This window comes from Sylvia atricapilla, chromosome 11 (genome assembly GCF_009819655.1).
Source record: "Sylvia atricapilla isolate bSylAtr1 chromosome 11, bSylAtr1.pri, whole genome shotgun sequence".
NCBI classification, from domain to species: domain Eukaryota; kingdom Metazoa; phylum Chordata; class Aves; order Passeriformes; family Sylviidae; genus Sylvia; species Sylvia atricapilla.
The window spans coordinates 12788055-12812564 of NC_089150.1; the positions used below are offsets into that span (position 1 = coordinate 12788055).

Genomic DNA, 24510 nt, shown 5'->3' on the forward strand with positions numbered 1-24510 from the left:
TGCAAAAATAAGTGAAGAGCATTCCCAAGTGTAACAACTTCCTCTGAGCTCATCTAGCTCTTACTATAAAAATTAAGAGAACTGAGCTACACTTGACAACAGAGGGCTCTACCTGCATGTCACAACTTTGTTTAATGGAAGGGAACACATCCTGTCACCAATAATGGTATTTCCTGAAAGTCAGTATGATGAAGAATGCAGGAGGCTTTTGCATCAGTACAAGTCCCACCCAGAAAGTTACTATAGTTAAGCTTTTATTTAAAATATAAAATGCTGACTGGAGCCCTGGCACAACAGGTTACTATCCATAGTTGCAAGATTAAGACACAACAATCAGAGTTGATATAAATATGCCATTGGTTGTTCTTAATACAGCTATTCAGGGAAAATGTGCAAGTCAGTCTCAAACACTGCAAAAATCACTTACACTTCACCAGAACAGGACCAATCCAGAACACCATAATAAGTATTGGACCACTCCACTCTATTATAAAAATGACCAGAAAGATTGTACAAAATCCTCAGCTTGCAGTATAAACTTCATTAGGAATACAAGTGCATTCACAAAGATACACTGACTTACTCTTGTCATGACAATTTAGATACCACTGTGGCAGGAAAAAAAAAGTCAACTTAGTGCTTAATTAAAACAAAAAGCCTTGGGGACTAATTAACTTGCAATAATTTTTGTAATACAGAGCAAGAGAAAGAATATAAAGTATCAGCTTCTGTTACACTAGGTAATCTCTACTAAATTCACTAAGCAGTGGTAGTTTTCTTTCTATAGTTGAACTATTTCCTAAATAATAAGAGACTATATTGTAGCATAGTTTTCACCATTGGCTTGTCCCAAATGCTGTGCAACTAATTATCAGAACTTACCTTAAGCATAGACAGAATTTACCTTAAACAGACAAATTTATTTCTTTATATCCATGTACATCAATTACAGCTTCATAAATAACTTCAGCTGTTTCACAATTTTCACCTTTGGGTTTACATCCATATACAGAGGAAATCTGACAGCCCTCTAGAAGGGCAATGTTTCTTAACTCTGAGATATTACTTTACTGTAAGACAGTAAATTGTCTTGATACAATTTCAAACTCAACAGATTAAGGAAGTAAGACTATGGCATGCAACTGACTTTTCACTACCTGATCATATCCAGTTAGATACGTTTAAGTAGTACATGACTTTGACCTTGTCCTCTGGTTCAGACTCGGCCAAATCTAGCAGTGGCCACAGAGGAGTGCCAGCTATCATCTGTAATGCAATGAAATGCATACCCATAAGCACACCTGATATATTTGTATATTCATGCCATTACATACATAAAGAATGTATGTAGCTTGAAACAGCTGACAGCGAGACTGACTTGCTCTGCCGTGTGTAAATCTACACAGTGTAACAAGCTTCATATCCTCTTACTTAAGGGATAAATGTTTGGCAGTAATTATGAGGCTGCAATTGGCAACATAACAAGTTAGTCCTGAACAACACTACCAATTCAATACCTACATGAAGTCACTTCAAAATTATGGACTTGAAAGAATATTTTTCAAGAGTGACTGAAGTAATAGTAGATGTACGTGAAGCAAACTACAGCTTCAGCTGAAAGTGCTTGAAAGATCAGTTTGTGAATAAAAGGCAATAGGAAATAATGAACAGGAGAGTTTATTTGATCTCCTGTAAATTAGGAAAGGAATCCATTTAGTAGTTTAGTTACAATAATTAAATACTCTGGTGGTGAAATCCTACCACAGCAATTCCCAGCAGACCATGAGGTGTTCCCACTAAAAGTTATATACTCCCAAGGAAAATACCAAGCATCATTCAGATTTTTTTTTTCAACAAAGCTGTTTTCTAATGAAGTAGGTCTAAACCTTATAGGAAAAAGGGTACCAAAGCTTTTCCTTTTGGGAAGAAGGGCATGGATAAAACCTCAGCAGCTGTTTTTGCCTTGAGATAGTTTTAATTACTACCTGTGTGATCCTCCCTAGGCGAAGCTCAGTAATTCTCACTGCCCTGCTAACTCTATTACCATTCCTGTCTGACTTCCCCAGCCCTGCTGACATGCCCTTTGCTCTTGCAACTTTCATCTTTATCCCAGATGCTTTTATACCTTCTTATTCATTTTACACCAGCGAAACTCCCCTAAATAAGCAAACAAACAACCCCTAGATTTATTCATGCATATCAATCTTTTAGTAGTTGAGAATCATCCAACCTAAGTGAAATATACTTCACTCCTAACTCTGTTTTAAAAGGCTACATTTAATGGCATATATGGAAAGCCTGAAAAGCAAACGGAATAATTCCAATATTTATTGCTAAATTCAAAAAATCCCATTTGACAGTAAATTCACTTGCCAACTTTATTAGCCTTTCTTCATCATCTCTGCAGATTTATATCTATATGAGTAATGGTAGTTTTTGAGAAAAATACAGCAGTTCAATTTTCTGACATTTCTTCAATAAGGCTAATGCAAAACAGGCTGCACACCAGAAATGCTTTTTCACCAGAGTGCTTGTCTATTATTTGTCCTCTCTCTGGAGCCTGCAGCTCTAGTGTTTAACTCAATCAGTCCGTCTCTGACAAGCTGAGGACTGGATTCTGGACACTGGAGATCACTGATTTCACAGGCTCCCTGGGCTGTTTCCAAACTGCTTCATCCTCAGTAAATACTTGAGAAAGATACAAGTAAGACACAGTAACTCTGAGCTACCCTGTGATATTATTTGATAGAAAACAAGTATCAGTAAAGAAAAACAAACAAACAAACATTAATTGGAATAATTTGCAGAGACAAACTGCCTTGCCACTCTCTGTAAGCCTTGATTTAAGCATAAAAAGGAAAAAAAAAAGGATTTGGTGCCTCTCTGTACATTTTTGTTGGCAAGAATAAAAATAGTCTCTTAAAAACGGGAGCTAAGAATGGAAGCCTAGATATGAAATAAAAATGCCACTGTCTTTTAAAAGAAGCCTCAGGTTAGTGTGATCCATGTGGCACTGAGCCAGCCAAATCCAGCCACAGGGCAATACTATGTGACCTAACTGGGCAATGGCAAAAACAGGTGTTTCTACAAGGGACTGGCTAGTCTGGGGATGAAAAATGCACTGGAAGAGGACCTGGTAACTAACTCAGGAAGAGAACCTGGCAGCTCTGTTTGTCAGCCTCCACCTTCCTTTTTCAAGGCAGAGCCCTTTGATGGCTGCTCAAGGCCCTGCCCAGGCTGTGAGGGCAGGCACTGCTGCCCTGCTCTCCTGCCACAGGAGCTGAGGCCACCAACTCCTGCACACAAAGTCACCTCTCCAGCACCAAGGGCACGAGGAGGCTGCCAGCCTTGGCCAGTTCAGGGCCCTCTCATGTTAGAAGAGCCCTCTGTGCACCTACCAGCCATCCAGCAGACAAGACCTGAGATTTCTAACTTTATCAGCACTGAGCAACTCCAGCTAGGAAGGGCTGGGCCACCACCAGCTGCTGAGGAGACACTCTGAAAATTGCTTCCATTCCTGAACACCAGAAATGCCCTGCAATGAACTGTAAATCACTCATAACTGTTATATTATAACCTGGAATATAAGTTTATTCTTTTCTCTCTACTTATCCTGTTATTTTCAAGCCACTATTAGAGAGCTATCTTCTGTTCCTCTGGATTTTAATATTTATAGTAATTAGTGCAAAAATAAATATTTCTCTTCAAACAAGATTTCTTTTCTGGATCAAAAGGTGAATGCACATCTAATACTATACAAAATAAATATTACACAGGGTATGGAATACAGAGCGCAGATTACAAGCTGTAAACAGACACCACTTTGAAAAATGCTTTCCAGAACTGACTCTAGGATGTAGGATTAGTGTAATCTCTTACTTCAGAACTGGTAAATTCTGATGACAAAATCATAAAAAGACTAAAGAGCCTCAACTCATTTTCAGTAGATGGAATATGCTAGCAGCAAGGCATTTACATATGCAGAAGATTTTTCATGTGATGGAATTCAAGATGTTCCTGCAACTCTAATTATGTTTAATAAAAATGAACTCAAAGGCTTACAGCTTTCTATTCCAAGTACTGGGGAAAAACCAAGAACATGGCACTTGTGCTACAAGGCTATATACATTACTCTTACAATTCAATGAGGAATGCTTTTCCTCATACAGCGAAGTTCAACTGCATCTCATCAGCTCTTATCTAGATCTGACAGTATCTTTTTCTCCTTTTGAAAGAAGTTTTTTGATGTTGTATTCACCAAAAAATAAAAAATCAAGACGGTATCATACCATGCAAAATGAAACAAAAATGATCATTCTGTTTAGAACTATTGCACATCTCACTGATGTTAATGGGGACCCTTCTTTCTAAATCTAAGAACAGGTATGTGCAACAAACTGGGTAAAGCTTAGCGCTGTCTTATTTGGACATCCACTTTTGTTTCCAGCAAGGTGTTCTCCATACTGCAGTGTAAAGAACAAATTTCAGTGTTACTGCTGAAGGCCAATGAGTTTTCAGTTTTGCTTCCAAAGCAGTCAATCGCACAGACGTAAGTGGGGAAAAACCCCACGTTTTCTCGCATACTGCAGAGAAGCCTTGAGAAAACGTGTTTGTGATTAACATGGCAGCATCACTGTGCTTCATCTGGCATAAGAGAAATTACACTGACAGGAAATGGAAATCACTTAACTGAGAAAGAAAAATCAAGGCATAATAGGGTCTATACATTGTGAAGTCTTTTCTATAAACATGATAGACCCTCCACCTACATTGCACCTCTTGCAGAACTTGTGCCATTTCACCAGATATATTCATGATTCCAATTTTAATGAAGCAGGCAACCTTAGGCTTCAGATTCTCTCTTCTTCTTTCCATCTTCTCCTAAATCACTGTCTTCTGACTGGCTGCTGCTAACAACTACAAACTGTCCATCTGTGCTGCTCTGGTTGGATCTGCTGGAAGCTGCTATCAACCGGCTCTGCTCCTCCAAGTCCTAAGTTGGGAAAGGGGGTTGGGAAATCAGAAAAAGATTTAAAGCATCTCCAGTGGACATAGGATACCATTATTATGATTTCTAAATGATCTATCAATACTATCAATGGACAAAACTGCAAAAGAAAGTAGAAAAATAATATTAAGAAATAATGACGAAATGTACCTTCTCAATTTGCTTTTGTTTATTCAGTTCTTTTTGCTGTTTCTCTTTGACTCTGTCTATTTCTTTCTGCTTTTCTGAGGCTTTTCGATCCTAAAGGGCAAAAATGTAAATAAAGTCAGCAACAACAGCCTGAGATGTTTGAGACACTACTGATTGATATGACCTTGCTCAAGACTGTGACATCACTGTTAAGATTATTCTGCTTTTAAAGGACTAGTATGGTTGTTAAAAGTAGCAAAATGAATCCTATATTGAATATTGTTCTACAGTAGATATTGGTCAGTCTTTTTCATTTGAATTTAAATTCTAGGGGGAAAAACCCCTTAAAATACACAACAGTATTGCTGCATCTAGAAGCATCTTGCAGAATACAATCTATTACACATATTAAATATACCTCCTTCCTTCCATTCCCAAGCATCCTTTGCCCCAAAAAGATTCTTACCAGTTCTGCATGAAAAGCTATCTGTTTGGCCAGTCCAACAGAGTCACAAATCTAAACAGAAAACAGATAGGAAACAATTAAAAATGCCTTTAAATTTAAGCCAGCATCCCAAATTAGATACAACAGCACATTAAAGCATTTGCAGGCACTTAAAATGACAGGTTTAACCTTTTCAGTACATAAAAAATGCCTTAGACAGCTTGAATGGATCCAGCATCTTGGAATCCATATTCACAACTGATCCAAGTCACAACCATCCACCAATACCTTTTCCCCTTCATTATTTGATTCAAATATATAGCAGATGGAAGTCTGGCGGCTCTCCACTCTCCCTCCTGAGGTTCTAAGCACAAATCCAAACAGGCGTTTATTCTCCTGGTGTGTGGCATACAGCACTACATTGGGCAAAGGAAACTGCCAAAAGGATCAGATACACAGAGATTAAAACTGATTCCAAATATTTGCCATATGAGGTTTCAATACACTGCACATTAATTAATGCACAACCACAGCACAAGAAGTTACCTGACCAAATGTAATTATGAAGCACAAACAGATTAGACCAAACTATTCCAAAGACAAGCAAATGTCAAAAGACACACTCCATGTAAGAAAAAGGGACCACATCTGCAGTGTGAGTCAGTCACCTTCCTAAAAGTGGATGCACTCCTGTTTTGTTTTAATCATTCATTATAGTTACATTTGTGACTAAGCTTTCAATATTTAGTTCCATGTAAAAGCACTACTTCTCAAAAACCTTTACTGCCATTAGCTCAGCTCTCCTAATTACATAAGCAAGAAAAAAAAATCCAACCCATACAAATCACATACCCTCATTAGTTTGTTACAAGAAAACTGTTTAGCATTCTTATTCTTAAAAGAGGTTGGACTTAAAATTATCTGAGATTCATCAAACAATAAACTTAAAAATTCTGAGAGTTTCTACCACAGCTGCTATAATCTGACAGAATTTGATGTTTGCATTTAGCATATGAGACATACCCTCAGTTGATGCACCTCACCTGTAAAAGGTGACAGCTTTGGAGCATTTTTGAACTTAATGTCAAACTTTTAATATCAAGATATTTTTATTTTTCCATCCTCAGGATTTCCTTTTATGAAAAGGAGAGCAATTCAGAGCCTCCAAAAAAGGGAATGTTTTTAAAAACACACACACATACAAAAAGACAGACCATAAATTAGGCATAAAAGGGGAAAAGGGGTATAGTTCTGAAATATGAAGAATAAAGACTGCTATTACTAAAGAAATAAGCTGGCATTATTTGATATCCTAAGAAGAGTTCCACTTACTCTTTTCAAGTGCATTTTTTATAAAGAAATAGAAAAACAAGAAATAAAACTAGAAACCATTCAACACCCTCAAGGCCTTAAAAACAAAACCCCAACAAAACCCCAAAACAAAACAGAGAAACCAAACAGAAAACAAACCCTCTTGGACTTCAGAAATAATGTGACTCCATCATTAATGTTCCCTCTTTACTATTTCAGCCTCTCAGATCAAAGGAGGAAGGCAGTATCAAAAGCCAATTTATCTATTGAAATCACTCCCCTAAATCTGTTTTGTTCCTAAATGTCTGCTTTGGTCTCCTAAGAGCACTGGAAATTTGGCTGGAAATCTCATGCTATTGGTGATTATCATCTAATGATAATATTTTTAAAGTCAAATAATTACATTGCTGGATATTTATCTTAAAATGGAAAGTTACTTACTTGTAGTCTTGTAACTTGCGTCTGTGGATCAATTAACCTAAAAATTTGTTTTTAAAGACAAACCAGAAAGTAGATTTTACCGAAGTGAAAGAAGATCATTCTGTAAATAAACATCAATAGAAGTCAAAAAGCAAACTTACCTTAAACAGTCACAAGTGACTAACAAGTGTGATTCTGTCATCCTGAAAACATTATGGATGGCGCGAGCTGCGAGGATTTGACGCATTGTTTCATAAACAACATCTGGGCTTTCATCAGACTTCACTTCCATAGAGCCAAGAAATCTTACAATAAATAACTGATGAAGAATTGAATCTAAGAAAAAAGAAAAGTATTGGAAAAAGCCCACCATTTTAGTTTTCCCATTCAAAACCAAAGGTGGACTGTGGTCAGGAAAACTCCGAACTCCTCCTAACTTGGAAAGAGATTGCTCCTACTTAACAATTAGAGGTGCAGCTACTGCACAGCACATCACACATCTTTTCATTTGGCCAGTGAATAAAAAAGATGCAATGAATCATTTTTACAGAAGATTTTCAGACAGTAGTTTGACTTAACTTATCAAATACCTTGTAATTAAGCATTTTAAAACTTGTGTTAAATTAGAAGAGAGAAGCTAGAGATGAAAACAGAACTATAATTGTCAAAATTTATTTTTGTTTTGCATTGCAATGAAACTTTTGTTTTACCTTCTGTTTCAGGTTTTGAGCCTCCAGATTCACCAAACGGGTTTGTGCGTCTATTAAAAGATGAAAACATTAAAGCAGGAGTCAGATTACAGGAACCATTCATGGACAGTGCAGTTGTCTCATGCTGTGTCAAATACCAACATGTAATGAGTTCACAAACTTGTAATCTGGAGGAATAATGTATCATGAATCGTAAGAAGAAGCAATTTCATCAGGAGTGAGACATAACTTGCTGTATGTGAAGACACATATGGGGAAAATAACAGGTATTATTGTTCTATTGCTGCCATAGAAAGTTTTGCCCACATTTTATTTTTTTTTTTAATTTGAATTAAGCCGAAACCAAAACCTTGGTAATGTCTGAAAAGATGTAGTTTTAGGGGATGAAATTTCACAAAACAGCTTCAGGAAGCACAGCCAAAAACCAGGCCCTTTCAGTACTCCACAGGAGCACCCACTTCTCATCGCTGTCAAGGTGCTGAATTACTTACTCAAGAGAAGCCCCTGGGTTTATTTCAAATGCAGCTTTCTCAAAACATCCCTGGGGTTTTACTCCTAGAGGGTCAAGAGAAATGTGGCTATTTCTGGCTCTCAGAGACAGGACTACTATCGGTTAAGAGAAAAGTGAAAATACTCTAGGCTTCCAAGTCTGCATTTTTCAGAAACAGTAAAGGAATGAGCACAGGAAATAGGGACATTTTATTTAAAATTTGTAGAGGAAATTACCCATTCTCTTTGGCTGATTGGTAGCTGAAAAGCTATTGGCAAGGGTTCAGTATAGTTCAAATTAGGTTTTTTATGAGATTAATGAAAATGTCACCTCAACAGTTAGTGTACTAAATGCAAATTTCAGAACTATGAGTAAAAAATTGTTCAGTTACACATACTCGATGCCAGTTTATCAATTATCAGACATGTTTTAACTAAGAGATATCTGGTATAAAGTAACAAAATTTTTCTAGATTGAAGCCAAGATGGCATTGCTACAATGTTTAGATAACATGGACTCAATCAAGAACCATCCCATTAAATGCTGACCTGTATAATTACAGTAAAAGCAAATTCTTTCTACTAGCATCCTCTATTGCTCAGACATTTCTTGTCATTTAATATTAAACTGCAACAGTAAATGCAAAATCTCATAGGATCTCTGAAAAGGCAAAAATAAAATTTAAATATATGTCATCAGTACCAGAAACCAAGGAAAGTTGTTCTTTTTTAATAACAAACATGTTATCTATCATGTTACCAAACTCCGCAGTTCTTTATTGAAGGTGATGGTTAATTGAAAATACTGAGCTCAACTCTATCGTTTATGCTATGAAAAATATTATTTTCTAGACTAGAATTATAACTGATGACATCACAAAGTATTGTGAGTTGGAAGGGACCTGCAAGGACCATCGAGTCCAAGTCTCTAGTGAATGGCCCACAAGGGACTGAATCCACAGCCTTGGTGTTACTGGCACCCTGCTAAGACCAACTGAGCTAGACCAGGCTACCACAGGAGTTCAGCCAAGTCTTAAACTTTCCATTTCCTGCAATACAGTTCAGGTCTATTTTAAATCAGTGTATTCTGAAAGGTCTAGTTGGCCACTTGCTTATCCTGCTATACCAAACAACACCACAAAAAGAAAACTGTTGAAAAATGGAAAAAATAGTTGTGTATATATAATTTCAACTCTTATATCTGTGAGATGCAATTCAAAATTCAAGTATTTTCCGAGAGGCAGGGGGCTATAACACATTTTTGTGACAGGAGTCACATAAATTAGTTTTCATTTCTTTGGCTGTTTTTGTTGTTATTAAGAGCAGATGGATCTGCAAATACATTTTCTTAATATCTGAATTCTATATATATAGCTCTAGAAATGCAGTGATCATTTCAGGTCTTTGATTTTTAGTACATCTCCCACTCAAATATAATGACAAGCAGGAGAAAATGTTTTTATGTTTTGGGTGAACTCTTAGATGATTTTAACTTGTCTGTATGTGAAGTTACTCTAGAAGCCTAGACCATTTTCACTCACCTTTCAGCTTAAGAGGAGTGTCATCGTAAGCCATCATCACCTGGAGGCAGGGCTACCAAATTTCTCTTGAGTTTCCAAGAGGAAATAACCCAAGCTGCTGGGTGAGCAAGCAATAGGAAAGGAAAATACTTCATGAAACCAAAAGTTTAAAATAAATCAATAAATAAAAGCATAGGCTGTTAAAGCAAGAAAAGCTGCTGCAAAATAGAAAACTACACCTTGACTCTAGTGATGTAATTAAGCTTTTTTTACAATTCCATTTAACAGTTTAACAAATTGTTTTGCTTCACTGGCCACTGCAAAATTTGTCAGGGAAAAGGCATTGTGTGTGTTGGAGCTGCATTTTAAATGTGGTGTTCTTGTTTGTTTGTTTTTGAATTAGTAACATTAACTTTAGGGATTTTTTTCCTTCTCTCTCCTTTTCCTACCTGCCCGATTGCCCTGATGATTTTGCTTGGCCAGGCAGATCTTCACTGACTGGAGATATTATGTCAAATTGGATTGGAGTGTCAGGGGCAACAAGGGAATCCAAGGAAAGTGCTGAGAGAGCCGAGTCAGATCCCAGTGACCCTGTGCTGCTGGTACGAGCTGCAGGAGGACGAGATTGCCTGAAACACAACCAAAAAGGCAAAGTTAGGGTATGTGAGTTCAGGTTGGCTGATAATAAATTAAACCATAGGGGCACCAACACAATATTCCAGAACTTAGATGTAAAATAAAACAAAAACTGAAAACCTGAAGATCAGGGTATAGCCTGATCTATAACAAATCAGTTAAAGTTACTACTTACATTAATAATTGCATCAGATTGTTCTAACATCAATATATAGTCACATATTAAGTATAATACAATCTGAGGTCTGCTTCCAGGAGCTGGACACATGAAGAAAAAGCTCATCACGAAATCACACAACAAAATGGATATGATGAAAGCAATCAAAGTGTCCACCAGCTGGCATTGGGATTACTTGTAACAATGGATGCTCAACAGTGTTTCAGCAGTGAAAAATGAGTTCAGGAAATTTTCCTCTGGCCTATCAAAGTTTAGTTCTGATCACAGAAAGCTTTGTAGGTTTGCTAGGCTTTTTTTCCCCTGGAACTTTATCCAGGATTCTCTTTTTATATGTGCACCTCCAATGCCCTCTGGTTGCTTCACTTACACAGCTGGCCTCATGCTCTCATGCCTCTGCTGAAAAGAAGGAGAAGGAGTGACAGCCTCCAGAGCTGACTGGTTCACACGGGCAGCAATTTCCTGCAGCAGAAATGGGAAAAAATAACTGAAAACATTTCTCTCAAAATAAACTTTCAGATTTTATTTATATGCAACTGGGAGAAATTATAAATTCAACCTTCATGAAAATCTCATGTTCTTAAATTGTTGCCAGCACACTGGCAGCATTTTCTTTTAATTTTCTTCAAATACATATCCTGATGTTAACTTGATCAATTTAAAACAACACACTGGCCTTACAATACTGCCAGTGTTAATAAAAGGCAGGAATAGAGAAAAGTTCCAATGATAATTCTGGCAAAATAAGCAAATGTAGCCCGGAAAACAAAAAAGAAAAATCTCATTTGAGAAATGTAGCCCTCAACTGTGAACTAAAACCAATGAAGACACACTTCATATATAGATACAGGCTCTGTTATAAACCAGTTTTTATTAGGCCAATTCCCTTAATTTAGTAAGCAAAAATTGTTATGTAAGTTTGTAGCAATATCAATTTACTCTATAAATACAAATGTTTAAATATTACTTATAACTATAGATTTTAGTGAAGTTACCTCAGGGTTTTCACTCAGATATATCTGCTTAGATATGTTGTTTATGGTGCATATCCACTGAAAAAGGGAAAGAAAAAAAGAAATTAATTTGTCATGTTTTCTAAACAAACTTGATTTAACTGAGTTGCTAGTTTTAGCACTTTTTCTACTTTCTTTGTAAATTCAGGGAGCCAAATATTCTGCACATCCAGCTTGTCATTACATTCACTGCCACCTGCATATTGCACTTTACACTTTTGGATTTCACTCACAAGAATTATTTTAGTCATACTAAAACTAAACTAAAAAAAGCTTAACTCACAACTCTAAGGAATTGAAAAAAAAACTTCATCAGGATTCTCTGTTCTTTATTCTGTGCTGCAGATGACATTGTTTCCTTAAGAGATTATAAAAATCCAATTTGGCTTTTGTGGAGTTTGCTCATTTCTTGCATCTACAAGCTAGAGTCTGCTTTCTCTCTCTGCTCTGGAAAACCATTTGCTCCTGGTCCTGCCTTCTCAACTTTTATCTAAAGGAGGAAACTAACAGGAACACTATGATAAACAAGGTGTTACTAACAAAGATAATTTATCAATAAGTAGAAACAGAAAAAAATTGCAGCATCCAGCTGTGGTTAGGAATGTATTCTTTCTGTGCAGCAGAAAATCACTGGGCTCCATGCACACCTCCTGTAAGCTTACCTCTTCATAATCTTTTTTACTTTCTGCCTGTAAGATTGAAGACCTGAAAGAAGAGAATGAAAAACACAATTTAGTGTATTTAAAATGCCCCACTAATACAGTCAGCCAGGAAATTACATTTTCATATTTACACACTGAACAACAAGTTATGAAAGGCTGAAGATTGTGTTGGTACTGAGTGCTGTCAACATTATATAATTAGGGTGGGGAGGGACCTATGCTTTCCTTCCAACAGGAAACAGAAAAGCAAGGCAATTCTAATGTAATGTAATATTTAAGTATTCATAAAACGTGTGATTGTCAACTGATTATCAATCTTATTCTGAAATACTACTCAGCTACATTATAGATTTATAAACAAAAATCTAGACATTACACAATTAAAAGGATATCCCAGATTTTGCTTCCAATTATCCACAAAATATATCAAGCTAACATCTGGCCAAAGGCAGACCATTTTTCTTTTCCTAATTAGTCAGTCCAGTATTTCTTACGTGAAACAACAATGTAAGACCACTCACTTTTTGCCATCAAAGGACGTTATCTGAAAACAGTACCGTCTGTCCTCACAGTCCACAGCCATCACTGAGCAATTGTCTATGTCCATGACAAGTCCCCCAGCCACATCACCTCTTGCCTGGCTCATCAGATTTCCACCTTGAGTGAAGTAAAACTGTCTCTCCCAACTGGAAGACACCAGCCCTGTCTTACTGAAAGATAAAAAGTCCTCAGTTAGCCTCCCTTTTTGCTCAGACACTCTATAATATTAGCTGCTGCAACTGTATTCTAATACAGAAATTCATGCCTCACTCAGTAAGTATTTTACTTCAATGGTTGTTGTAATCAACTTTTTTTTTTTTTTAATTCCTTGGAGCTTATTATATAAATTACAGTAAAAAAATCAAAATGATACAACTTATTTTTAATATCTCTGAAAACCAGCTGTTAGACTTCCTTAGAGGCACAGCTCCCTCCTGTGGACAACAAGCCACTGCTGCAGGGAATCCAGAAGCTCCTTCCAAGGGTATTTTGGTTAACAGAGTGTTTTGCCTTGTTTAGATCAAAATTACGATGTTTTATTAGTAACTTAAATCCCAAAGCTTTAACAGATACTTCCAGAACAATCCTGATAGATGGAATTTTGTTACTTCCACGTTAGGATGCAAAGAAATTATACTCTCAAACCTTTTAACTGTGAAAATTCAGGCAAAATTAGACTAAGATCAGAATAATTATACTTTGCACCTGAATGACATTATGTCAGTGTGACAATGAATTTAATAGTAATTAGGTGAAGACGTCCAAAGAAAGAAACAGAATAGCTCTTACTTGACTTATTCAACTAAATTTATAAAATCAGCATAGCTAACATCTAAAAAAAAAAAAATCAGCTTCTTTAGCTTTCCTTTCCCAAAATTAAACACTCTGGAATTTTTAAATAACAAGTTACTCTTACTTTCTTGTATTGAGATAGCCAGCTTTCCGTGTTAGATTCCTATGAGCAGGAAATTTTAAAGGATCAGGATCAGGCAAATACAGTGGATCACTGGCTACTTCCAAGTCCTCTATAGTTTGTTGCATGTTTTCTACTTCACAATCCATTTCCCTGCGAACACTAAGATTAAAATGTGTTATTAACAAACATAATTTATTACTAAGTAGGAACAGAAAAAATTATCTTGATAAAAGTTCAAAATTCAACAAAACCAACTTACTTCTGTACACTTGTGCCAATATTGGTCAAAAATTCTTCCAGTTGCTCAGTAAGATTTTCTGAACCCATTTTAAAAAAGCTTATCTTTAAAAAAACGAAAGAGGAAAAGGGAGAATTTAGTCATTAATAAAACTACACTAACAATTAACAGATGAAGTCACAGGGGTTTAGTTTCTCAGGGAAATCTGTTTTCATCCAACATTCCCACCAAAGCCTCTTACTAAAAGCAGCAGAATGGGTGTTTGTGGCTGCAGGTGAAGGCTGCTGCTGGCACTGCAGTGGGATCTGTGTCACAAGGATGTGAACAGAGCTGCCTGGAGGAAATAGAAAAGCACGCAGAACTGCCCTGAAAAAACTCCCAAGGTGTGTCTGTCATTTTCCAAGCCCACCATTCTGCTGTTGTTATGGGAGCGTTATTTGGGGCACACAGGATAGAACAAACCTGTGAGGATTTGTCCAGGGCCATCCAGAGGGAATTAACAATATGTATTTTAAGCATGGGGTAGTCCATAATGGGCCAGAAAATCTGCCACAGCTAAACTGAGGTTAGCCATGAGAAATCCCAGAACAGGAAGCCTCGGGACATGGTTCTGCCCTTCCATTTCTTAGATTCAGCAAAAAGCTTCACCTAAGCAATAGGTTGCACTACTTTACTGCACGAAACATGCAGAACTTGGCTTTTAAATACAAGCTGCAACGTTTCAAAAGGAAGCAAGAGTTCTTGCCTTTGGAAAGCTTTTCAGACAGTGTGCAGAAGGTAATTTCTACTCAGGTCACTGTAGCAGTGACAGATGCTGCAAAGCTTGACTTGCAAAAAACCCCAAAGCCCATGCTTAATGACATGGATTCAAAAAATACAAATGAAGTCTGTCCAAATAACTTTATCATGGTTGCATTTTCTCTTGCACCCATCCTTAAATATACCAATCATGAACTAATTAAGCAAAACCAAACCAGAATGTTTTTTAGCATTCTGACTCTTCCACAGCCTTGATTGAAATTAAACCTCCACATAAATGGTGCTGAAACCCAGGATAAGCAAACCTAAACCACAACATATCTTCTTTCAGACCTACAGCTTTCAGAATCTGAAATTACCTGAGCTTGCATGTATCCTAGCAAGGGTTCTAGCAAAGAAATTTTCTTTTTGTACTGGAGAGTATTTAATGCACAGAAATAATGCATCATAGTCTGATGCTGTTTTTTCCTTGAAGTATATACATCTTCTGTAACTTCAGCCTTGATCTGAAGAGACAAAGACAAGGGGAGGAATAAAAAGGAATGTTTGAGACTTGACATTGATCACGTCTTCTGGACAGCTTTACAACCAGCATGGAAAAACCCAACATCATGTTCTACCCTCTATTACCAGCTGTTGCATATTTTACTTGGCAATTCTGCTTCTCTAATTTAAACACGAGATACGTGAAAAACAAAACCAGCATTCTTTCCTACCTGGGAAGTGTGGTTATTTCTTCACAAAACCAAACTGAATATGATATCACAATATTATTCCTAAAGCATTGTCAGTGTTACAGGCATGTATTGGAGAAACCTGCTTTTCTGTCTAAACTGCTAAAGCATAAACTATCAAATGCCAGAATCTGCCATACACTATGTTCCAGCACAAATATATATAGAATGAAAATGACTTCTTATCTTCTCTAAAAATCTTAATATTATTAAGATTTTGTTTTACAAACCTTTTCATTTTCCTTTCTTTTTGACAACCGACTGTATCTGGTAGTAGCAGCATCATGGTCTAGGCAATCAAAAGAAAATTTATGATCATTTTCATAAATTAATGACTTATGAAACAGCAGAGAATCTTTCATATCAAAGTGTTACACAGACAGCTGAATGTGAAGTTCTGTCATATTAACACCTTGAGGAATTGTTCTTGTCTGTTTATAATCACTGCAACAAATACTTGGGCTGAAGAAAATTTTTAACCAGATGCAAATGTTGCCAAATTGTTACAAAGTTCCCTCAACATCCACTATTTTTCAAAGAACAACAGTCCATTAAGTAGAGAAACTTCACATTATGAAAACCTGTACCTAAATCTTTTCCGCTTCTAAAGCGGTGAAACAATTTCCACTTAGAGAAGTAAAATCTTATTTAAATAATAAGTTCTCTACACGGATATCTTAGAGGCAGCTAAAAAAATAACTTCTGAAAATAAAGAAGTGAGCTAGCACCTTACTCTTTTTGGTGGCATAATCCTACATTATTTAATGATCATACATACACTTAAGGTCATGTAAAAAACCCTTTCAATTTGCCTTAATGCTTCAGTACACAAAGCAGGCATTTACAAGTGAACCAGGCACATTACTGAGTGCCTAAGTATCACTCAGAAAAAGGACACCTTAATTAGTTACTTTTAACAGGCTTAACTCCACTAGTTAAGTACAAATAATAGTCTACAATAATACTGTTGTCATGTAATATTGGTAAGATTAAGTACTTTACACTTACCATTGCTTGCAATTTGGAAAACTTCTTTTAGAGTTAGTATCTCTAAAAAACAACATATCACAATTTAAATAAGTTATTCATGTAACAGTTATGTATTACAGCTTCACTACTGAGTAGTTGAAGGTAACACTTTACCATACTGAGCTGCCAGCACAGGCACTACGTGGCCAGGCAAAATCTGTCTGCTCCTACTTAGGGCCTGAGGATCATTTCTGTGCTTACCAAAAAAAAACCCAACCAATCAACCACCCAACCAACCAATCAAAAAAAACCACCACCAAAAAAAAACCAAACAAACAGGCAAAACCAACCAAAAAACCCCACACTATACTGTAATACTGTAAGGATTAATTTATTTTCAAAAGTCTTTGAAAGTCATCATCAATCCAAATATGTCACCTGTAGTTCCAATCTGTGTTCTGGTTTAAGCTGGGGAAATGGAAGCACAGGAGATGGGAAATACCAAAGCCCAAAACACCCTGGGACTCCTAGCTGAGCTCCAGCTGGTCTCACTGTGTCAAGAACTGAAACCGGCACAATCCTTTACACCTGTCCTGATCATGGCTGTGGTCTGTGCCATATTTCAATACAAACCAGCAGAGAGCCATGTTCAATCTCATCATGAAGCAAATACAAAAAAACTGTTTAGGAAGTGCCTATGAAGTCCATAAAGAAGTGTAGGGTCATTACAAACTACACCAGCTGGTGGCTAAATCTTCCAGTGGGAAAATTTAATTTGCAATTATTGCCTCAGGGATGCCTCTTCAGTGAGTACTAACGGGAAATTTTTCAGATCTTGAGAAGTAAGATCAGCCTTGGGATAGTCATGATCACTTGTCCAAAAAAATAAACCAAACCATAATCTTTTCAATCCATAATTTTGCTGTGAACTATTGCCAAAGAAGCATTTTCCAAGATTCATGAAGAGCTGGAAGTCTTATGAAATACTTGTAATTTTTATTTCCATTTAGACATCAGATACTCGTATCTTAGGTATACCCACTACAGAATGTTCACAATACGGCTATTTGAGTTACTTGGGGTTTAACTCATAATTTCTACTTGGAAACCCATTTGCCACAGCAGCCTGTTTAGTCCAGCATCTTGAGTAAAATCTATCATCATCACACAAATTAATGTTATTTTAAACCAGGCACAAGATACAATTATTACAAAAATAAGCTGGAAGCACCTTATGTCTGCACATAAGAAGTCGCCTGTACTACAAACAGGGTTGAATAACCACATCACTACATCTTGATATAGTAAGTACTACAACTTTGGCACTTTGCCTTTGGAGCTTAGTGCAGCAATTATATTGGTCATGATCTGATATACAAACCCTTCCTGAAAATGCAAATTATCTGAAAATTACTCTTTTCTAATGTTTTTGAGTAGCTGTTAATCATTCATCTTGAATAGAAGTACTTCCTTAATACAAGTATTTGTTGAAACAATAATAATGTAAAGTTCAACTGTAATACTGTCATGAACAGAAATAACTTTTCTTTTTAAATGGGAGAAGCATACTTTTGAGAGCTGAAAAGTAAGTGGTGTATTCTATTTAGTGAAACAAGAGCTATGAAGATTAAATGCTACGTTTTTGTTGTTGCTGCTGTTGATAAAAAAACAGTATTTGGTCAAGTTCTCTACCTTTTAGATCCCTTTCTTTAAACTGGGTAATAGGAAACATCATTGCATCTGCAAGCTGAGTTGAGAGTACTGCGTGGCAAGAGCTGAGCTGAAAAAGACAAAAGAAGAAAATCTTAGGAAAGCAGTGCTGAGACCAAATCAAATCATAATAGGAGGGCATCAAAGATATCATGTACTACTCAAACACATTTTTGCAGCCACTTTTTTCCGAAGTTCCAGATCTCATCATCTTTTACCAGAAAGCTTTAGAGTTGTTTTTGTCTGAACTTTTCCAAGTTACTGGATCATGCCCCAAACCAGCCTCATTCATCCTGACAAGTCAGTTTATTTTTCTGGTTTCCCTCCAGCTATGTCACAGCGCATCTTTCACAGCTCACAGAGGTAGAACAAAATATGGTCCTCCTCCTGAAATGTTGTTTAAGTGAGGAGAGGGATAACAGCAAAAATCCTGATTCAGCTCTTTGCTCAGTTGTGTGTCCTATGAGTCAGAGTCTAAGAGAGACAGCAGGAGGGTCCCCTGTCAGTCAGGTACCTGAAATGAGGCAATACAGATACACCTTCATGGACATAGCTGCTAACTGCCACTGTGTAATGGTTTTGGCTCCATCTCTAGTAGTTAAACAACATTTTTTCTCAGCAATGTATCCTCATTTTGCTAAATTCATTCTTTATCTTAAGGTTACATAGCTTGAAATGCATGCTGCAATATACAATTAAATGTTACCTAGTTGACAAATTAATGCCATTTCTGTCCCTCCTAGCTTAAAAAAGGAATAATTAGGCAGTTGAAGTCTGTACCTGACAGGATTAGCAAAGCACATACCTCATCAATTACTTTTGCAAATTGCTGCAGAGTAGAAGTCATGACTTCATCATCTCCCCCGAGCGGAAAACGCTGAAAAGGCAAAAAGAGTTTTGTTGTTTGCAGTGTCTTCTACCAGTCACAAAACTGGATTAATCATCTCCATGAATATATCAGGTATTCCATTATTTTAAAATATTACACAGTTAGGATACACTGAAGCAGTTCACCTCATTAGGTGGAAAAGGAGGATAAGTAGCAGCAGCCTCTTAAAAGAAGACAATTTTTGTTTTTTACACTTTTAACCTCAGAAAAGGGAACCCAGCAGCAAAGCTACAAACAGAGAACCCTTCACAGTACAGGTTACAAAGGAATAAAGTTATGGATTCCACAGTCTGTGCTTTCAGAGATGGAATTATGCTTACAGAGTAAAAATTATGGTTGTAATTTGGAGATTGCAATGCAAGCTCTTCTCTTTGTGACTACTGATATTTAAGCACTTAAGGGTAAACAGCTTTATAAAGTAAAACCAAAACAGAACTATCCTAAGCAATTCTCAAAAAAACAAATCAAAAAGTAAAATATTTCAGAAGTTGTTAATATTCTTCATGGTAAGAGGAACTTACCATTCTGGTTTAGTTGGAAGAACTAAAATAAAATCAGTAGATTCTTTTGGCAGTGGTTTGAACCGCCAACCACAGCAGTTCATTTTATCTGGACCAAACCCAAATACATTCTACACTGTGCTCTGGGAGATAAAAGACTGCAAAAACACACAGTCCTGAACACACAGAGACAACATGATTTATGCAATACCTGTTTCTCATATTCCTTCAGAAGCTTTGAAGTCAGATGAGTTGCTGCACTTAATTCATTCTGATAAAAAAAAGGGAAACATGAAAATTAATAAAAAGTCAAACAGTTAAAGTTTATATAAATTAAAAATACAGCCATAAACTCAAATTTTTAGAAAAACATACAAAATAGATTCTGTTTCTGGCATAGAAGTGGAGTTATTGCTTGATGAATGAAACATGAATTTATTGTGGGTAAAAAAATAACCTCCCACTTAATACATACTATTATATACACCTAGATAATTTTAGTGTGTACAACATTTTAGAAACACTTGGGAAATACATTAGAGCTACTTGGAGAACAGAAAACATCATTTCACTTATCATAAGAAATTCTGTTGCAAAAAGAATCGTAAGAATTTAGTCTTTACCACTCCCTAACATACACAAAAACAATCATTCTTACTTCATTTCACTTCTACATTTAAAGCACATGGAAGTTAAAGAAAAGCACATTGCTCATCATAATGTCAAAAAAAGCAAGAAATGTGGTTCCAAAGCTTTATAATGTATTCATGAATTTCATTAACACTACCTGAGCATCATATATTCTGTGCATGGCTTGAAACAACTGATTGATGTAACTGGATATTGCAGCAGCATCTTCTTCAAATACTCCCAGCAAAGAGCGGGTCTGTAACAATCAAACAGCCAAAACACAAACATGACAAGTTAGAAGAGAAGAATTTAAATATAATGGAATTATAGACTTAAATAGCATTATTTCAGGTTTCATTACTGATAATTTTATAAACCCTCCAATAATGTTTAAAGGTATGATACCTGTTGCATGCCAAAGAATCTTACAGATACTCAACCTCAGCCTTCTTCCTATTGTCAGCCTCTCTCCAGGTTAATACATTTTCAGAAAGGAAAGGACCAAGGGAAATGGACAACTGTTAAATGTTGAAACTGTGGGCAAGTACTGGGCTTATTATGGTACATCCCTAAGGAGAAGGGTAAAGATTACTGGTATTAAACAGCTTGCCAGGTATACACATTTCCTCTGCAGTGAGATCCAAATAAAGGCTGTGACTGTCCCATACTGTCCAACCTGAACAGACAGTTGCTGATTTTACTTGGACCTATAATTTACCTGTGGAATAACCATCAATTCTGTGATCAAAAGGTTAGGAACTATGCCAAACCAAAACAAACAATACAACCTGCATTTGATTGTCCTCAACATACATGTTTCTCACCACTGAAAGGGAGTGAAAAGATATGTCCTCCTGTCCTTACCCCAGCTTGTCAGTCTGTCTGTTCCTTAGCTGGTGTCACCCAGAAGCCTGGTGACTCCTGTGTCCAGCTGCACTGCCTGCATCACTGATGGTGCTGAACAGCACCCACCTCAAAACCCAACCTCTGTGACCACTGGGCACCTATTAGACCATAACACTGATCCCCATCTGTAAGCCCAACTATCCAGCCAGTTTTTCCACTCAGGTCACAGTCCATACCTCTCCCTTTTGGCCAGAAGAATGCTGCCAGACCATGTCAGAGTCCTTGTATAACTCAGGGTGACTGACATCCCCTGCTCTCCCTTCTGCTCAAATGACTGACTCGATAAAAAGGCAAATCAGGTTGCTCAGGTGTAATTAGCCTGTAAGCTTAAATGAGATGCTGACTGCACGTTCTTGCATCCTTCTTGCACTTGGAAGCAAGGTTATTCCTCCCCATGAGGATTCTGAATGGCTTCCTTCCACCAAGACAAAAATCCCAAAGAGGGAAAAGCAGAGGATGTATCAGTAACTCTGCACTACACTGGCTTTTCTTAAAACGTTGGTTGGGATGCTTGATTGCAGCAGGAGCAGCGTTTGCAAGAGCCACAAAGAAAATACTTCAGCAATGTTTTAGCAAAAGGACCATGCTTTGTTTCTGTGTTTACATTAAAATTAATGTCCAGACAAAAAACTGAAAGAATCATAAGCACATAATTGTTTTCTTCCCCAAACTACGACTGTTAAACACTTGACATTGGAAATTCTATTTTTCAGTCTTCCCTAGGCTGTCTTGAAATGACTGAAGTCTCTAGTCCATCTCCCCTAGAAGCACAAAGGTCTTTTTCAGCTATTTCTGATTTTTTGCTTTTAATGGTAATGAAAGAGTACATTTTAAACATATATAAATTACATTATTTATCAATTCTTTTGACATAAAATTCTTTTATCCAAGTTGCATTAGTTGTATCACAACTACTGCCATGCTATATAATGTCTAAAATATATTTCAATATTAAAAAGTATAATCAAAGATCATAATCAACACCACAAATAGCTTTAATGCTGGTTCTAGTTTATAAAACAAGTGGAAAGAGATGGAGGAGAACTGAAATCTTTGCCAGGTGAGGCAAAATGTGTCATCCTAACAGCCTTGACTCTCCCATTAAAGTAGACATACAGAAAGAATGCAAAAAAATTACATGGTATAACAAATTAATTATATACTCGTAACCTTTAAACCTGAACATAAATAAACCTGAGCTTGTAATTTTAAAGGAGTATTATGTAAGGTTTCTGTATATTTTCTCTTTAAAACTGAACATTGAAAAAATATTTCTATATTTAATTTTTAAAATGTCAGTTACTGATGTTCAGCCACCACAATAATACCATATGATGGAAAGAAATTACCCTGAAACTGTAAACAAGTTGTGGCAGACTTCTGCTTAACAGAAAATCAGAGGAATTGTTTACTTGTATTTCTAGTAAAACTCTGCATCATTTTGCATGTTCTTTAGGATTCTCTCAACCCATGTTTGTGAGCAGGCAAACAGGAGGGGAGCAGGGAGAAGCTGCACAAACAAACTTCCTTGTTAGAAGTCAGTGTGAAGCCTTCTATGCCACCAGAGGAAGGGCACTGCAAGTGATAAGTGACAGAGCCTGTGCTACCAGAGTGTCTTGGCTTTTTTGCTGTGCAATGCTTTGGGAATGCAAATCAGGGTGAGCAGAAACTCTCTCTAAATACACACTGAGTATGTGTGTAATATATGTCCTCATTAATACATAAATTGCTCTGTTTTGCATAGGAAAAGACTATGTAAACTTGGGATTTGGTTTTGGCCAGACAAGCACTGTGGTTAGATTTTTATCCTGTGACAACAGGAAATGAATGGGTTTGGACATTTTTGAAAAGCCTTTTCTTACCTCAGACACGGAATAATTTTGATATGGCGTTTATCTATTTACAGTCAGTGTCTGAAACATGAACTCCAGGCCACAGTGGGCCATAGAACCCACATTAGAGGCCAGATCTCATCTCACATCCAGCACTTGAACCTATTTGGGGCAGTGTCCTTAGGAAAGCAATGATTTCTTTTCTGCATGGGCTTCTCTTGCCTTTTTAAAGTTGTCCTTCCACCTGATACAGAATTGTTAAAATTACTGTCATTTTAGGGGCTAAATTTCCCTTCTCAACAAGTGAAAGTTTCTCTTCCTATGACCAAGGAATTAAAAGTACCAATGCACAAGCTATTGCAATATAGGACATCCTGCTCACTACGTACACCATGCATCAGAACCAGGATCTTAATTCAAAAGGCCGCCATAAAAGAAAACACATGGCAAACACTTTTCTCACATCTAAGAAGCACAGTACGAGGACTTGCTGTTGCTGCTGCCAGCAGGAGAAAGCAGAGCAATTGAATAAAGCATTTCCTACTTCAGAAAGAAACTCCAGTACACTACAGGGCATCGCTGACACAGATCAGGCAGCAGCAACGCAGGAGAAGAATGGGAGCAAGGAGAGGCCTCCGGCACCATGTGCCTCCCACCGACTCTCCGCGACCTCACCCCGGACCTGCTTTTCACACGGCTCTATTAAACCTGAATGCACCTTAGTGAAAAACAAAGAGGAAAAATCGTTTTGACGAGAACGCAACACGGGTTTTGTGGTCACAAGGCGTCCAAAATCGAGCCCGGGTGCGAAGGCGGGGATCAGGGAGCCGGTGGCGGCACTGCCCTGACGGAGGAGCCGCAGCCCCCGGGCCCGGAGCCACGGCCCCGCTCCCGGGAGCGCCGAGGGGCCAGGGCCACGGCGCCGAGGAACTCCGGGACAGATTTCTCAGGGCACGGCCGGGGCGGAAAGCCCGATCCGAGACTGTCGGAGCCCCGCGGGGCCACGCAGGCAGCGTCCCCGCCGCGCTGCTGGGGTATTCCCCTGCATCACGGCCACCGCAGCCGCTCTGCCGAGGCGGGGAGCGACAGGGAAGCAGCGCTGGGCCCGGCGAGCACGGGCTGGGCCCGATGCGGCCTCCGCCGGGCCTGTCTCACCTGCGGGCTGTCCTCCAGCGTCTCCTCGATAGGCAGCTTGTCGATGCCGGGCATGGCGGCGGCCGCGCTGAGCACCCGCGGCTCCGTTCCCCCCGCGCCGGCCCGCCCGGACCCGACCCGCCCCGACCCCCGCCCGCCGCGCGCCGGACGTCCCGCCCCCCGGGCGCCCGCCTTGCCCATTGGCCCGCCCGCCCCCTACCTGGCTGCCCATTGG

The 24510-nt window shown here is 37.9% G+C and overlaps 1 protein-coding gene across 1 annotated transcript; it reads right to left on the bottom strand.

Annotated features, from left to right (window-relative positions):
* Positions 1-1661: 1661 nt before the first annotated feature.
* On the bottom strand, positions 1662-24422 carry APPL1 (adaptor protein, phosphotyrosine interacting with PH domain and leucine zipper 1). Its single transcript, XM_066326715.1, has 22 exons — positions 24297-24422; positions 20561-20659; positions 19985-20044; positions 19190-19261; positions 18367-18454; positions 16714-16755; positions 15936-15994; positions 15331-15477; positions 14234-14316; positions 13975-14133; positions 13040-13228; positions 12519-12561; positions 11839-11895; positions 11214-11305; positions 10482-10661; positions 8024-8073; positions 7475-7649; positions 7335-7371; positions 5871-6017; positions 5604-5654; positions 5159-5248; positions 1662-4993 (listed from the first exon to the last, which is right to left on the bottom strand). Exons 1-22 carry the CDS (start codon positions 24348-24350, stop codon positions 4844-4846), a joined length of 2124 nt encoding a protein of 707 aa, XP_066182812.1. The 5' UTR covers positions 24351-24422; the 3' UTR covers positions 1662-4843.
* Between the last annotated feature and the right edge of the window lie 88 nt (positions 24423-24510).

Excerpts from the sequence above, each read along its gene's own strand:
- APPL1 (XM_066326715.1), bottom strand. The coding sequence starts at position 24,350 with ATGCCCGGCATCGACAAGCTGCCTATCGAGGAGACGCTGGAGGACAGC. Across the intron at positions 13,229-13,974 it reads GGCTATCTCAATACAAGAAA|TAAGACAGGGCTGGTGTCTT; the intron begins GTAAGAGTAACT and ends TTTATCTTTCAG. Across the intron at positions 6,018-7,334 it reads CGCAAGTTACAAGACTACAA|TTTCCTTTGCCCAATGTAGT; the intron begins GTAAGTAACTTT and ends TCCTTTTGGCAG.